The sequence below is a fragment of the Ambystoma mexicanum genome, chromosome 7p (assembly GCF_040938575.1).
Source record: "Ambystoma mexicanum isolate Mex_15411 chromosome 7p, UKY_AmexF1_1, whole genome shotgun sequence".
Classification (NCBI taxonomy): Eukaryota; Metazoa; Chordata; class Amphibia; order Caudata; family Ambystomatidae; genus Ambystoma; species Ambystoma mexicanum.
The window spans coordinates 861,880,024-861,897,043 of NC_090939.1; the positions used below are offsets into that span (position 1 = coordinate 861,880,024).

Here is a 17,020-nt window from a genome sequence, read left to right on the forward strand (position 1 = left end):
GGCATGATTTGAAATGGGTAGCGGGCCGAACCACAGCAATAGGTTTGTGCATTACGGTAAGTGGAACACGTGTGCTTGGCTCCCTGCTTTATGGAAACATCCTAGTTTGATAATGACACAGTTCTGGAAGTAATCAAGAGGATTAGTTCCTCTTGTGCTCCAGGAGCAAACCAGTTATCTAACTTTCGCTTTAAACAAGAACCGGTGGTCTGGGCGACGACTCTGTCCGCCCTGTTCGAAAATATTGTGAGCACAAATCATTTTCCTCCCTCCTGGCCTACTGCCTTCATAGCTCCAATATATAAAAAGGGTGCGAGATCTAACCCAATAAATTATAGACTGATTGCCATACTGGATGCAGACAGTAAAGTTTCTTCATCTATATTACTGTTGAATCTGGAGCTAAGGGGCGCATGAGGAGGGGAGGTTGGAGACATTTGATTGAATGTTTGTGCAATTGTAAGACGCTTATATTTATATTTTATTATAAGTTAATTGTGTTTCAAAGTGCTCACAGGGCAACAGGCTGGGGACATGGGAATGAAAGGCAAATATAACAATGAAAGAGAGAGGCGGTCCTACTAGGCCTTGTGAGCATTCAGAGCATGCAAGTGCAGAGAGAGAGGGAGGAGGAGGGGGGACAAGTGCTAGGAGGGAAGTGCTAGGGGGTAAGTTGCAAGCTGTTAAGTGATTGGCGGTGTGAGGCCAGGACCCAGATGGACACATAAGGGCCCTGATCACCAATCTCAGCGACTGTGGGATTTAGTAAAGGAGGCAGGGGCGAAGGAGGAGGTGAAAAGGAAATTCTTGAGGAGCTTTTGGAATTTGAGGAGTTCTGGCTCAAGACCAAGAGGAAGGGGGTTGCTGTTCCATAAGAGGGAACCACCCGAGGAAAGAGATCGTCCACCAGCTCGCTGTTTAGCAAATTGCTTGACACGCACAGAGTTGATGCCGCAGGAACATAAAGATCTGTAGGGGGTGTATTTAGTGAGAGCCAGTTGTAGATAGCGTGGTCCCCAGCCCCACACAGCTTTATTGATGATGAAGGGGGTTTCGAGTTTAAACCTTGCAGCAACCTTGAGCCAGTGGAGTGTTATTTAGGGCTGGAGAGATGTGGTCCCTGGGCTTGTGGCCAAGTATAAATCTTGCAGTCCTATTCTGGATTAGCTGGAGGGGAGGTACAGAGTAAGAAGGTAGATTAAGGAAGAGGCTATTGCAGTAGTCAAGCCTAGAGAGTACCATAGCTCTGGAGACATTGAGCATCTGGGGAAAAGTGAGGAAAGGAAGGCTTCCTTTGAGGAAGTAGAGTTAAAAGTGGGCCTTCTTGGCAGGGTCCTGGATGTGAGGGAGGAAGGTTTTTGGCTTCAGATGAAGGAGAAGGGGGAGAACCCATACACGGTGGCGAGAGTGAGGGGAAGAAAGAGGGGGCAGGAGTCCCAATGGGAAGGATCTCAGTCTTGTTGGCATTGAGGCAGAGATCATTGGAGGCACCCCAGGACTGGATGGCAGATAGGCAGTCAGGAATGATGGAGGAGGTAAGGAGATGATCAGAGGGAAGTTTGAAGAAGAGTTGTGCGTCATCTGCATAAAACTGGAAGTGACGAGAATAGGTTGAAATTAGGTATGCAAGTGGGGCAAGATAGGTGTTAAAGAAGCAGGGAGAAAGGTTGGAGCCCTGGGGATGCCACAGGTGGAGAGAGAGGTGGGAGAGGAGAAAGAGCCCAGGATAACCTAGGAGGGACAGTCGGTGAGGAAGGAGGTCAGCCAGTCCAGTTTCACCGCTCCGAGATACCTTGGGTATTGTGGAGCAGTTTTATGAGGATGGGGTGATTAACTGTGTCAAATGCAGAGGAGAGAGCAAGTAGAATGAGGACGGCAGGAGATTTAGACTCAAGAGATGCAAGCAGTTCTTCACAGGTGTTCAAAAGAGCAGTGTCCGTGCCTCAGGATACTCGGAATCCAGATTGATGGTTGTGTAGGCAACCAACAAGCTCAGTATGCTGGGTCAGTTAGGGAAGACCAGCATCTCCAAGAGTTTCCCAAGGAAGGTGGTGACAAAGGTAGGGTGGTACGTAGTCAGGCAGAACCGGACTGCAGACATTTATTAAGGAGGGGTCGTCCAAGAGAGCGCTTGGGGGAAGAGGGGAAAGACCCAGTAGCAAAAGAGTGATTGCAGAAATCAGCAAGTGCAGGGGCAAGAGAGCCAATGTTGTCCATAATAGTTCTGAAAGAACAGGGGGAGACCTGTTAGGAGGAGACCTTCATAGAGCGGACGGCTCTAGTGACCTAATCAGATGTGATAGGAGAGAAAAGCTGAGGCGGGATGGGAAGCCATAGGTGGCAGCAGGGGGGGCAAAGGGAAGGGGAAGGGGAAGCAAGGGTGCTGAACATGTCCTGAGTTTTTGCAGTGAAGTGTGTGGCAAATGCATTGCAGAGGGGCTAGGAGGAAAGAGGCGAGGTGGAGACTGCAGAAGGGTTGGCTAGTTCCTTGAAGATTTTAAAGAGGTCAGTCGTGCTGTTGGATGCACCAGAGAAGTGAGCCTGGATGTGGGTCCTTTTCTTGGAGCCAATGGAGTTGGTATTGCCTTTGGAGCAGGCGACAGGCCAGTTTGTCAGAGGGTGGGTCTGAAGTCTGCCACTTCCGTTCCGTAGCTCTGCACTTGCGTTTCAGGGCTGCAAGTTCAGAGTCTTTCCAGGTGTTACGTTTGGAGGCGTGTTTCAGGCGGGCATCGAGAGTGTGTCCAGACGAATGGGTAGGACGAGAGGGGAGAATGGAGAGGGAGAGCGAGGTGCAGAGGTCACGGAAGAGAGTGGATTCCATGATTGAGGAGTCAAGGTGGATGTTGAAGTCACCTAGGAAAAGGAGTGTGGAGGTGGATGAGAGGAGAGAGGAGGAGAAATCAACCCATTCAGAGAGGAACAGGGTGGCCTGTAGATAGTGGCAATGGTCAGGGAGGAAGTGGGAGAAATGACCAGTTTGCAAACCAGGCTCTTGAAGGAAGAGTAAGGCTGGGTGAGTATGAGGGAAGAAGGGACCCACTCAGGGAGGGTCAGGGCAACCCCACCACCAGCACGGTTAGGGCAAGGCTTAGAGATGATCTTCTAGCCATCAGGGAGAAGCGAGTCAAAAGCAGTGACTGAGCTGGCATTGAACCACGTCTCGGTAAGAGTGAGGATATCGAGGACAAGGTCTTCAAGGAGGAGACAGATGTCAGCAGAGTGTTTGATAGCAGAGCGAGCATTAAAAGTGGCTAGATGCAAGAGTTCAGTGCCTTTGAAGGTTTTCAGAGGATGGGTACAGGGGCATGGTACACCAGTTGGAGGAGCGGGGACAGAGAATGGGAGAAGTTTGTCTCAGTGTTCCCATTCTGGAGTGCCTTTCTCACAGACACGGTCTTCTCGGCTAAATCCTGACTAGTGACGTTTGTTCTTTTTTTTGTTGTTAGTGTTACTTGTCGTCAGAAACAAGCCTTGCTGAATCCTATTGAATTTATTATACGTTTAGAAGTCATGGTCGACTGAACTGAAACCTTGAAGCAAATGGGGGAACAGAGGGGGAGTCGAAATCTGGTCTCCCCTTCAGCTGTTAGGTGTTCCCTTTCCTGAACTGTACGCAGTCTTCTTGATTGTGGTTCTTTTTAATGGAACTTGTAGGTTTATCCTGCACTGTTCTTATACATATTAGTGCACTATAATGACTTCAATGATTGTATAAGCACCAGGTTGTTGCATTTTTTTTTTGTTTAGCCTAGTAGATTTTAATGTTTAACATTACTTTTGTCTTAGATTTTGGATTGTCCATTGTCAGCACTGTGTCCTATTTTAGAGCCAGCAATTTGTTTCTCAGGTTGAGTAGTTACCTTAGTGTGCAAGTTCTATGGGTTGATATATTTGCACTTGGACTTCCACTGTATTTCTTAGCACATTGCACTTTTTTAAACTAATCGAAGCCTACTGCTGGATATGGCTAAGAGAAAGGCGGCAACATCTCCTGCCGCATGCAAACCTAACAAAGTCAAAAAGAAATCTACTGTGATTACCAAGCTTATAGACGATGCTAATCTTCTAATTGGGGAGACAGAAATACTGCGTAGCATGCTTGATCCACCGCAGGATTCTGTAGAGTAGAGGAGTTGCTATTGATAGATTTACACTCTCCATCTAACAAGGAATGTTGGAAGGTGACCCTTCATCGTCTTATACAAAGGAATTGAGTAGTACGAGTCAGGTTGGTCAAAGCTTAAAAAGGTGTATACTCTCATTATTCCACTTAGTAGAGTGAATGACGCACTTTAGCCTTTCGAAATACCTAACGGTAGGTGACCAGGTGGAGGGAAATACATATTCCAACTTAGTTGAAACATATGTGCCCATAATGGCCTTATCAAGTGAGTCAGCCGAGGGACATCATCCCCTACAATACAATGTACCAACCTCGTCAAGATATGATGCATTAACCATCATTCCCAACCTTTTATCAGTGTGAGCAAATGTGGTCTACAATAAGGACTCAAAGCAAGTTAAGTTGGATACAAATTTGCCTGAACCTGTAGTACTGATTCCCCAAAAGCAAAGTACTTGTATAGGTAACTTGTTGGGGGAGTAAATGATATCACAGGGGTTGCAAACAAACCTGAAGATAGTGTGGTTATACACTATTGACCTTAGTAGATAAGGTTCTTGTGGAAGTTCACTCTCTCAAGAACGAGATATTAGGGGACAACCTTGTAAAGTTCTGTGCACTTCACTTAGTACCCAGATGGGGCCCGGTTTAGCACCCCTCTCTAATCTATTAAATGGAGGTTGTGGGGGGTCATTGAATATGGTAGTAGCTCCTGACTGCCCAGTTAAAATCTTTGGGAAGTGGGACACTGATAAGAGTTAGCAATGTCATCAATCAACATCAGGTGAGAAATATGCCTATGCACATGCCCTCCCATGGAAAACCAAGGGATCACCTGGGTAAATGCCTCTGATTTACCATTTCCCCCGCCTTCCTTAATATCCTGCTGGCACCAGGAAGTCAGGCGGTGGAAACAGCGTTACGGGGTTGCCGGTAACCCGCCACCTACCAGCAAGTTTTATCGGCAACCGCGTAATGACGGCTAATGTCTCCAGAGCTCTGGTTCTCTCGAGGCTTGATTTCTGCAACAGCCTCTTCCTTAATCAGCCTCTTTCCTCGCTCTGCCCTCTTCAACTAATCCAGAATAGGACTGCAAGACTTATCCTTGGCGTCAAGCCTAGGGACAGCATCTCTGCAGCACTATAATCTCTCCAATGGCTCCCAGTGGTTGCAAGGATCAAATTCAAGACCCTCTGCATCAACCACAACTCTTTCTGGGGCCTGGGACCTCACTACATTCAACTCGCTCTCCTGAAATACCTCCCTGCTAGAGTTCTTGGGGCCTTTAGCTCCAACTCTCTGCAGATCAGATGCTTCTCCAAGCAGAGAGTGGGGAGTAGATTTCTCTCTTCGGCAGAAGCATCCCTCTGGAACGGTTTCCAGCAACTCTCTGACTCGAGCCTGATCTCCTTAAGTTCCGGAAGCTTCTCAAGACCTTCCTTTTCTCCTCCTCCTTCCCTCCCCCCCTACCCTGCTACTCTCCTCCTGCCGTTACGACTGGATGCATGTGCCCCTTATGAGTCACATCGGGGTCATGCTCTCCTACATTCAGCCTTCCCCCTCGCACCACTTCCTACCAGCACTTGCCCTCGGGCACCCTTCCCCGACTAGCCTTCCGATGCTGGTCCACCCCTGCCCTTTTGACTCCTCCTCCTGGGCACCCCCTAGCACCTGCCCAGCCCCTTGGGCCCTCTCTCTCCAGTACTTCTCCCTCCTTCACCCTCTCCCTATCCATCCCTCGTCCTGACCTGCTCCCTACCCCTCTGCACTTCTTGATACTGCACTTGCACGTTCCGAACGTCACAAGGCCTAGTAGGACAGTTATCGTTTTCTCCTTTGTACCCCCTTTTCACCCTTTTTGTCTTATGATGCCTGGAAACACTTCCTGCTTTATAAGCACCATAGGAATGTTCAATAAATAATCTATTACAGAGAATGTTTAATGGCAAACAATACACTGACATTTTTGCAATAAATGAAAGCAGGTGACAAACACTGAAAATGACTAGATTTGTAACAATGAGTTTTGATAGCTTACATAAAAAATTGTTTTAATACCTGCCACACTATATGGGATTACATCATGTGAGCTTTCAGGTAAGGTAGAAAAAATGGAGGCAAAAAAGGGAACAGGAAGGGAGGGGGATTGGTCTTTGCGGCATCTTCAAAGAAAGAGGGAGTGACGGTCTTTCAAGAAGATTTAAACAAAGTGAAGTATTATGGAGTTTTCAGGTTTCTTCCATTTTTTGAAAAATTACCAATTGGCATCCTACTCCAGGATATAACTTTTAAAGGGAAAATATGCAAGGATATTGCCTACAATCTGTTATATAGGTGATGTGTAGAATGAGAAAATATGTTATTTAAGCCAGCAAAATACCAGCATTGTGGACGGTTGAGAACAGGGATGTCATCTTACGACTGACAAAATGCAGCACTTCACTGACTACCAAACGTTTCTCTGCAGAAAATTGCTTTACCACACTACTGTAAAGGAAAGTTCAGCAGCATTTACCCACGGAATACGCTATTAATCTAAAGGATACAAGCCACTGAGCAATATCCAAATGAAAGATTGATTGACTCCACATTTACAACGTATTGCCTATAAGATACCATTCAATATAAAGACAGTCTTCAGATCGATAAATGTTTTAATACTTGCCTATTTTTCTCTGGCTCTTCCAAAGCAGGCAGCATGTAGATATCATCCACCTCTTCCCTCCGGACCTGAGAGAGGCTTGGTATGACCTCATCACTTCATGGAATGCAAAACAACGAGAAGCAGTCATAAGAACATGGAAACATATAACAACCACTTATTAACAAGAAGATAACTTTCAATCACTTGCCTTTTGCCTGTCAAAACAGCCTTTATTGCCTGCCTCTTTAGGAAGGTTTTCAGAAGTTTCTCTGTGGTTTTTGAGGAATCTTGAGTGGCTGCATTTTTCCTTTGTCTTCTGATTGCCTGCCAAAGACAAATCACTCTTCTAGTTCCATTACAGTGTTATTCAATATCTTAACATGGGATGTGCTGTTTTTGCAGTATGTGTGACGGTTTTAATAAACATTAGTGCCCAGCACATGCTGCGCACCGGGAATACAACGTGTGGATTGGCTCTTTTCCGAGCTATACCAAACGGTATTCCTGCGTATGCCACTGCGTCCTGCGCGTGCCGGGTACTCTGTTCCCGGCGAGGGGCGTGGCAGCCTCTTAGCCAATGAGGAGGCTCGAAACTGGGCAATCCCCGCTCCAAGCCTCCCCATGGCTGGAGGCTGCTTCGTCCCCCACCGGGGACTCTGGTAAGTTTTTTTTTCCTCCAGCCCACTCCCCCGCAAACTATCCCCTCCCCCCCTCCCAACACACTTACCTTCTTTTTTCTTCTTTTCTTGGGAGCGAACGCGCTGGAAACACTTCAGTTCCCAGCACGTCCGCTCCCGATGGCCGCCATGGAAAGGGAAAACGTACTATGTTTTCCCTTTCCCGGTGGCCATTTTTTGTAACTTTTTTTTTTCTGTTTTGAGCATTTCGAAACAGAAAAAAATGACATTAGTACTCCGGTCTAACGGGCTGGGGTACTAATGGCTATACGCTCGGGCCTGTAACTAAGGCCCCGGCGGTATTACCTGGGGCGTTATTGGCCCGCCGCCTCGGGTCTTATTGCCACAGTCTCTGATTCAGATTACCCACTTAGGGGAGCACAGTTTGTACTCCTACACTTAACATGGGAACATAAATTGCAGTTAGGCACCATATCTAACAATGAGTTGCCTTAACAATTGACTAGTAGACCAGATGCAACAACTTGTAAGGTTTAAACAACAGTTAACTTGACATTTTGTTACAGATATTCAGCGTAGGAGAACAAGCGGCAGGTGTTTGATTGCTCTGTGATAGCTCTGTGATACAATATGCTGCATTTGTCTTAAGTCAAACCTTCTACATAACATTACCTTCGTTACTCTTAGGTTCCTTTTACAACTTGTGCACCAACAAGCATTTTGAAAACATGTGTAATAATAAACAAATCCAATAACAAGTAAACAGACTAACACACAACCGAATATATAGCATGATCTTAATCATACTATTATACCATGAACATTGGGCAACAGACTAGCCGTAATCGACTATTGTTGGACTTTATTTTTGCTGCTATAAATTACTGAAAATAAAAATAAAAGGGTTTAGGACAGTGATTAATTTGAACATAATCCCATTCTCTTGACTGCCTTTGTCCTGTTCTTCCGCTCTCTTCCCACACCCTTCCCCCCAAACTCAAAGGAACTCTTCCTCGGGTCAAACCTTAAGCAAAGAAAATCAAGCATGAAATAACAGGATCAATTTCGTCAACAGTTCCACCAGTCTCAATGTCTACATCTCTTTGGACTGGGATGTCCCTTGAACCCCTGCCTTAGGCAATGCTTGCTTCAAGCATTCCAAGGCCTCCCTTAGCCATCCTCCTACCTCCACCTGCGAGGCTAAGAACCTCAGGGTCATCTTTGACTCCACCCTTCTCTTCTCCGCCCACATCTCTGAGGTCTCTAAAAAGTCCAATTTCATCAAAGGTACTCTGCCTTTCCTCTCCTTCCCCCAGAAGCTCATGGTATCCCAAGCTCTGGTTCTCTCTAGCTTGGACTATTGTAACAGTTCAATTCAAAACCCTCTGCATTGTCCACAAGGCTTTCTGGGGCCTGGGTCCAAAATACCTTCAGCTATTCCTCCGCAAATACCTCCCCTCTCGAGCTCTTCGCTCCTCTCCCTCCAACTCCCTCAGGGTCAGTCGTTTTTCAAAGAAACGAGCTGGGGGTAGATCTTTGTCTTCGGCTGGGGCCTCCCTCTGGAACAGCCTCCCTGCCACTCTAAAACTTGAGGAGAACCTCAAGACCTTCCTCTTTTCTTCTGCCCTGGCTCCCCCTCTCCCCCTCTACCCTGCCGATCTGTTCTCTCTTGGCACCGTGCACCTGGCCACCCTCTGTCCTTCGGGCCCAGGTTCCTGCTCAGCCTGCCACCCTCCCGCACTGCCTCCGGGCCACCCTTTGTACTGGGGTGGGTCTGAATCTGTACCCATACAGCCCCTTTTTTTGCTTCCTGCACTTATCAGACCTACCCTGTCTGCTGCCTTAAACCTAGCACTTGCAAATTGCTGGCTGCACTACCACTGTGTGTTGCCTTTATTATTTATTTATTGTTATTCATCTGTTTCCCCTCTGCTTCGCACTTTCCACTTCTCCCCCCCTTCCATGCACTTTTCGCCTCCCCCTCTCCCATGCACTTGCGCGTTCTCAATGTCACTGGGCCTAGTAAGATCGATGTTTTGTTTTCCCCTGTTCTCCTCCCTTGCCTTGTCGCGCTCTGAGACACTTGTGTACGAGCGCGATAGAAATAAAATATCAATTCAATACAAAGTGCTTTTGATAACAGAGACGTTTAATATGATGGATGTTTCGAACCTGCTTTGCACGACAAGTTGCATGGCCGTTAAATGACAAGTAGGCAACATATAGCGAAGATTTAAATGTGTGCCAAGGGGAATGGGTGGTGGGGAGGCAAAGGCAATTGGAATAATAAACACTTTATCAAATCTTTATCTATTAGCCTGATCAGATTATTTATTTGAGGATTTCCAGACACACAACTTTAAGCACAGGTTTGCTACAAAAGTAATCATGGTTTAAAACCAATAATTAAACCAAATAAGACTGCTTAAGAGCACATGGGAGGATTTGAGGATCACCAAGTAGCTGAAACAGGAAGTATCTGAATCGGGGGGGGGGGCAGCGAACAGACTTCTGATCGGAGCACCGGTGACACTCAGTCGACGCTGCGTTCTCTAACGGCAAAGGTGATGGGTGTGAGTGTCTACCCGGGTCCTGAGGTAAGGCGGCTCATCAGCAAAGTGAGCCCCGGGCTGGTGAGAATGGCAGAGGTGAGAGGGTAACGCAGTGGGGAAGTGGCCGCAAAGGAGTGAAGTGCCACCGGTAAGACTGTGTGACATTTGAGTTGTGTGCTTCGCTGGCTGAGCGAAAGGCACTGGCAACCACTCGCATGTTACTCCTCTCCCCGGAGAGCGGCTCAACCGTCCGGCGCATATGACCCCCTCAGTGGTGCACAGATAAGTGGTGCGGGCCTCAAGTGACAGTTCTGCACCAGCCTGACTAATTAAATAGGCCAAGTACTGAAGTGGGCAGACATGAGATGGCACTGAGAGCCTAACCCTCGTTTGGGACACTCCGTAACAGCATCCTGAATAAAGGACCAACCTTTTGCACTCACAGTAGATGACAATTAGCACCACTCTTGATACTGTTAATTCCACGGTAAGGCTCTCTGGTGGGTCCTGTGATTGAGAGCCTCTCCCTTTTGAATAGGCGATGGACTCAAACATCTGCAGCTCAAAGCAATCTGAACATCCTACACGTTGCGGAACACTACTGGATTCCATACGTCCTGCTGGCGATTTATCCTCGAACATGTCGAAAGATAAGCCAAAAAAGTCTGATGCAAAACAGGATGAACCAGTACACTGTGTGTAATCTAGCTACCCCTAACCCACCAGATTCCAATGTCAACAAACGTGGTATCGAACCCGCATCCACTTCCTTATCACTTACAGATATGCTGAGTCTCATAGCAGACTCCAGAACATCTATGGAGGGGAAAATAAATGGGCTCAGCTCGTAAGTGTTGTTAATACACCATGATTTACACAAACAAACCTCTAGAGTGGGAGAAGCTAAAAAGAGCATTTCTGACGATCAAGACAATGGAGCACTGGGTCTCTGATCTCGCAGCAGCTTAAAGTAATGGAGGGGTGGGTGGAAGAGAGCGAGGGCTGTTCCCAACGGAATAACATTTGTATTTTGGGCCTCCCAGAGAAATCGGAGGGCCAGAGTATGGAGCAATTCCTGGAACAATGGTTAGCTGACCTTATGGAACCCAAGAGAATCTCAAATTTCTTAACGGTCCAAAGAGGACACGAAAGCCTACCGGTCAGCCTATACCAGCAGCCTCGCCCTGAACAGTGATTGCCAAACGACTGAATTACTGGGATCGAGACGCCTTGCTGCAAACGGCATGCTCCCAAGGGCTGATAACTTACAATGGTTCGACAAAATTGCCTTTTCCCCAGACTATATTAGGGAGGTACAGAAAGCCTGCCAAACCTTTGATTCGGTCAAGAGAAAGATCAAGCAAAGCACAAGGCATTAGGTATGCTCTTTTCTTCCGGGCTCAACTCAAGATATACCTTAATGTACATCTCTTTAATGAACCTCGTGAGGTCTGGGCATGGACTGAAAAGAACGTAAAAAAGGGGACCAACGCTTGAGAACTCAAGAACAACATCTCGCCACCACGAGACCAGGGGTCAACTTTGCGCTTAGCCAAACCCCCTAACTGGCCACTACTCCATCGAAGATGAGAAACAGGCATCCTGGAGTGTGGGTTGATGGCTCCGGAACGGGATAGGAGTCTTCCTGAGCTTAAGGCCCTTTAGGAACGTTAATGCAATGGATAGAGTCCAAATAACCGAAGCAACTCAGGAAGATGGCAAAGTACTGTTTTATTAACAATCATCTAAAACAAGGAGTTAAAACGGACGTTCACTTGATTTCTCTCAGCGATCTTTTCACAAAACATAGACTTTATACTAAAAATACATCAGAAGTGACATCATACTACGTGGCAAATAATGAAAAACCTACTAGGCATTGTGATATTTTTAAGGGGAACATCCAAGTATACATTACATAGGACCTAGAATTGTGATTGTCTGCCCACTGTCAAGTAGAAAATATATGCATACCTCTAATACATGTCATCTTCAAAACTATTAAGTACACAGTTTTTTATTGGTCTTCAAACTATAAGGTCCTTCGTTATACGGCCCTCTACAATTGGATGGCACACTTGTGACATGTCTGGAACATTCAGTTCACTTAGCAGCACGTAAGCCCACGCTCAGGTGCAAGGAGATGGGCTTGACTCTACCTCCCCACCCAATTAGCCCAACAACTCTCATCGCCCATGCCTTCTGCCATGAACATTGTCTTTGAACTTGGCCTTGCAAAGTATCCTTGTCTCTGGGAATATATGGGAGTGCGGACACTCACTATCGTTGTTCTTGGACTCCAGTTCGACTCTATTTTCATCCTTGGCTCACGTGACATGAGATCATGATTTGGTCCATTTTGCAGGTTTTTAAATGTCTTAAATGAATACAACTTGGCACTCTTGGTGTTCTTTCTTTGCACTTAACAAGAGATGATTCATCCTTTGCACCTTCGCTTCTTTTAAGGATAGATAACCGACCTTGGCTGCTTCAGTCTTGACTCCAGGCCAGATAACTTCGCCATGCAGCTCCGTGGTTCAACTTTTTCTTGCTGCAACACAATTCTCCCTTCCTTCTTCATGGGTCCGGGCTAACTAAATTTGTGATACCGATGTCGAGCTTCTATACAGCTGCGGCTCCACCTGCATTCTATTCACTACGTATAGCCAGCTTCTATGATGTCTTAGTCCAACTCGCGTGTCAGCATCAGTACAATTACTGAACGGTTGATTCTCTTCAGCACTTCGTGCACATGTAATCTTTTCACATTTAAAAGTTCACTCGATTCTTTACTTTGTCATTAGTTTCTATAAGATCCATACATCCTCTTCAGTCAATATTCTGAGATGTAGTTCATATTCTCTCATGACGTCACAGACTTCGTTCTTTGTTCTTTTTCATATTCCTTCAGGGAGTTCCTCCCTCAGATTGTCGTCTCTTCAGGGATACATTCAATAAGGGTTTCTCAATGGGTCTCTTCATTTGAACATAGCTGCAGTATTGGCACAACTGCTGGTGTCACACACGGCACAAACTCAGGCTTCCAACATATAAGAGATAGGGGGCAGCTGCTACTCTACATTCACCCCTCTGGTAGATTACTCGGCCACCTCCTCAATTGTTTCCACATCCTGATATTTTCTCTTGAAGAAGTGTTTCTTTGGCATCCATATCTTCATCACCCCTCCTCAGGGTGACTGCTGATTTGACATTTTCATCTACACTCCAGGTCATGTAGTTACATTGCCCATTCGGATTACAATAGACCCATCGTCCCACGTACTTCTTATGATTCTTCAGATACAGGAACTTTGTTCGTTCAGGTGCTACGATGCTGGCCTCTATATATTTTCTGACACCTTCATCAGTCAGCTCCTTGTTTTTTTCCTGATCTTCATCCCATCTACTTTCTTTGCCGTTTTCTTTCATTGGGCAATCGCTATCCTGATTACCCAGAATCCGAATACCACCAGCACTAATATTACTCCAAGGATCTTGAATATATTTGCCAACAACTGCGGGATCCATGAGAACAGTGAGGCGAACCAACTGTCATCTTCAATGTCATCTGTCTCATCTTCCATCTTGTTATGCAGGTCTTTCAACAACGTTATGGCCTCTAACAGGGTTCAATTTTCTTCATCATGAGAAGGTGTGAATGTGCAACATTATGGCCCGATTTTGGCGCAAACTCCTCCTTCCATCGCTGTGATCATATCAAGGACATATCTGTTCTGGAGGTTAATCAGTCGTATGGCCCTTAGCTCTTCCTTGATAGCGTTGAATCCCTTTATGGTAGCATTGATTGTCTGCAGACGCTCCCATCTGGTGATCTGTAGCCACTTGGCATTTGCTACTGTTTGGATTGCAGGCATGAATATAGTCGTAAATATTGTGGCAGTCTTACTGAACAACCTGTGTTCCTTAGGAATGGAGTCATATGCTGTTATCGATATGGCTGAGAAATAATTCTCTTCTTGTCCGACGGAGGAGTCAAAGCGATCTTTTTCTCAAATGGGCATCTCCTTTTGGAAATACACCAATGTTCAGGTCGCTTTGAGGAATCACTAATGCTGGAACATGGATAAGCACCAAAGAACATACTCTGCCCAAATCCTTGGGCAACCTTATTTAAGCTTAAGATAGTTGTGGCATGAATGGAAGCAAGTGCCCTTTTATACATTTTGAGAGACTCACTTTCTGCTTATCTTGAATGGTGTCCTACCTATTTACTCCCAGTGAAAGCCATCTAGGTCTCAATGGGGACACAAATTATACGTATGTGCACCTTTGAGGCCTCTTATGAAGCCCAAAGATGTGGTTACCACAAAGGTGCCCCATAGTCTCCCTGAGTCAGTACCCCGACACAGACAGTTATACTAGTTCTGTTTTGTGGCAATGTATACTAAAAATAGCGAGTCAGCAAGTTACAGCCTTTTTAGGTAACGAGAGGCTTTCTTCTTCCTGGAGGCTAAAAAAAAGGAGCCTCTAGTGGTGGGAAGTCCAGTTACCAGGCAACTTTGCTTTGTTAACCTCATGTATGATTGAGTGGAGAGTAGGAATGACCTTCATATAGGGTAATTTCACTGATGTGACCTCTAACCACAAATAATTACATGTGGTTACTGGGAGTGATGTACAGGCGGTGACCTCTGGGATTCCTCTGGCATCTACATCCCCTCAGGCTGCGCAGTTGGGAGGGGTATGTGCATTTATACTGCACAGTAGGGAGGGGTATGTGTGTTTACACCGATTGTCTGCCCCCCCCCCCCTCCATAGTTTGAAAGGTGCATTTGTTTACGATTGATAGTTTAAGGTTTAAACTTTAAAGTTTAAGGTTGTCTGACCGCAATTCAGGAATGGTGTGCCGCCAATGATCTCTGCCTTAATGCCAGTAAGACCGAGATCCTCCTCATTGGAACACCAGCTCCCCTCCTTTCCTCTCTCTCTCTGGACGCTCACTCTGGGCCCTCTTCCTGCTCCTACCTGTGAGCCTAAGAACCTTGCGGTCATCTTCAACTCCACCTTCTCCTTTTCTCTTCACATCTCGGACGTCTCTAAGAAGTCAAACTACCAGCTGCATCTCCTCAGGGGTATTCTTCCTTTCCTCACTTTCCCCCAGAAGCTCACTGTCTCCAGAGGTCTGGTCCGCTCTAGGCTGGACTACTGCAACAGCATCTTCACCCTTTCACCCACTCACGAACCCACACAGCGCTCGGAAGAGATGCCACAAGAATGGTGCTGGGTGGCTGAGATGGTGCATTGGTAATCACACAGAGTGTCAAGACACACATCAGGTAGGAGCGTATGGGGCAATAGCTTGCAGAAAGAAACAAAAAGACAAGTCATTTAAAGGGCAGAATATCTGAAGGGAGTCGCCATCCAGGCCATTTGTGAGGCTACGGCAGGAGAACTGTCAAAGTATGGTGCCCCCAGGTAAGAGAATCTGATTGTAGGGGTATAGTTAACCTCAACAGGATGTTGGAAGTGCAGTAGCTTATGAGAAATCCAGGGTGTAAATGTGGGAAATATGGTTGGGACACAAAGAAGCTACTACACAGCCAGATTTGCCGTGAAAGAAGGTGCATGACAGAGTGGAAGACTGGGAGTCATCACCAAGCAGTCAGGTTTTTACCTGGCTCACAGGAAGCAAACAGCGTTATTAGGTGCCAGGTCCTGACAAGTCTTTTGGTTCCCAAGAAGACAATACTCACCCCTTTTTCTCAATGCCCCAGCTGGAATGAGAGCACCAAAACCTCAAGGTAGGTAATCGGACAAAGGAGTGGGAGGAGAGACAGTTAACTGTCTACCTCTAGCAGGAAGAGAAGGTGGAAACTTTGTGAGAACAGGAAAGTTCAACAAGGAATACACAGTGCTGAATGCATGGAATCAGAATACACTATCCTAACTGTGAGGGGTCAGAAATTAGAGGCGGACACAAAGTGGTAATGTTCTCAACATCAGACACCTTTATTTTATTAAAAGAAAAGGGTTGCATAAAGGCCTCTCTGTCCCTATCCTAAACAGTTTTTCTACCTTGGAAACTATAACTAAAGATCAGTCTGTGTCTTGACATGAAAATTAAGTAAACTGCCCTTGTGTCCAAACTATATCTGACCCGCACATTAGAAATGAAACAATTAAGAAGTGTGAAAATTGTCTCTGATCTAGGTTTAGCCAAAAAGTATTCAAATGTGAAGCAAATAAATATAGCCAACAAAAAGTGGTTTCTTCCAAGGAGATGTCCTTGGAACCACAGGATGGTTCCCGTCCCCTGGATTAATTCAGGAAGGATGGCAAAAGTGTCTTTTACCAAACAATGCTCCCATAAGGATGGTAGCAATATCTTTTCCATGCAACAACTTCTATAGGCTGCCAAAAGTGTATCTTTCATACAACAAACACTTCAAGAATGGCAAAAAGTGTCTTTTATATAGCAGCGGCTCAAGGTTGGTAAACATGTCTCTTTTATACAACTAATGCTTCAACGATGACTTCCTGGTATACTCCCCTGCCAGGAATCCTTCAGCAAATTCTTTAGATCCCCCGATATACTCTCCTCTCAGGTTTCTCTTCACAATGGCTGGTCTTGTCTTGTACTTTACAAGGATTACCTGGTATACGCCCATGCCAGGAATCCCCCCTCTGGATCTTACAGATGGTATACTCTCCTTCCAGGTATCTCTTACCCCAAAGTCTCACTGCCTGATGTACTTTGTTTACCAGGACTTTAATGTTCTCTCAATCTTTCAGTATAGCACAGTTAGATAATGCTTGTTCCAAGTATCCCCATATTGGTATTTCATATATGGAGACTTGTTCAAGTTAACCTCTTCACCAATGTTCATTTGCTTGCGACGATATTTGTTTCCAACTTTCCCCATATTGGCATCTTGGATATGGAGGCTTGTACAAATTCAGACTTTTAAATTTCTTTAATAACATTCATTTGCTTGTAATAACCTTTGCTCCAACTTTCCCCATCTTGACATTTCATGCATGAGGATTTGTGCAAATTCAGTCTTTTGGGGCCAACTCACTGGTGTTGCCCGACCCGTCGCAC

General features: G+C 45.9%; 1 protein-coding gene across 1 annotated transcript in view; it reads right to left on the reverse strand.

Annotated features, from left to right (window-relative positions):
- The window catches only part of ERCC5 (ERCC excision repair 5, endonuclease), a 361,049-nt gene that overhangs the window by 233,530 nt on the left and 110,499 nt on the right, over positions 1-17,020 (reverse strand). The window contains exons 4-5 of the mRNA XM_069637054.1: positions 6,976-7,091; positions 6,789-6,881 (exon numbers count right to left, since the gene is read on the reverse strand). Of these exons, the coding sequence (XP_069493155.1) occupies positions 6,789-6,881; positions 6,976-7,091 (209 nt within the window). The remainder of the gene's footprint in view (positions 1-6,788; positions 6,882-6,975; positions 7,092-17,020) is intronic.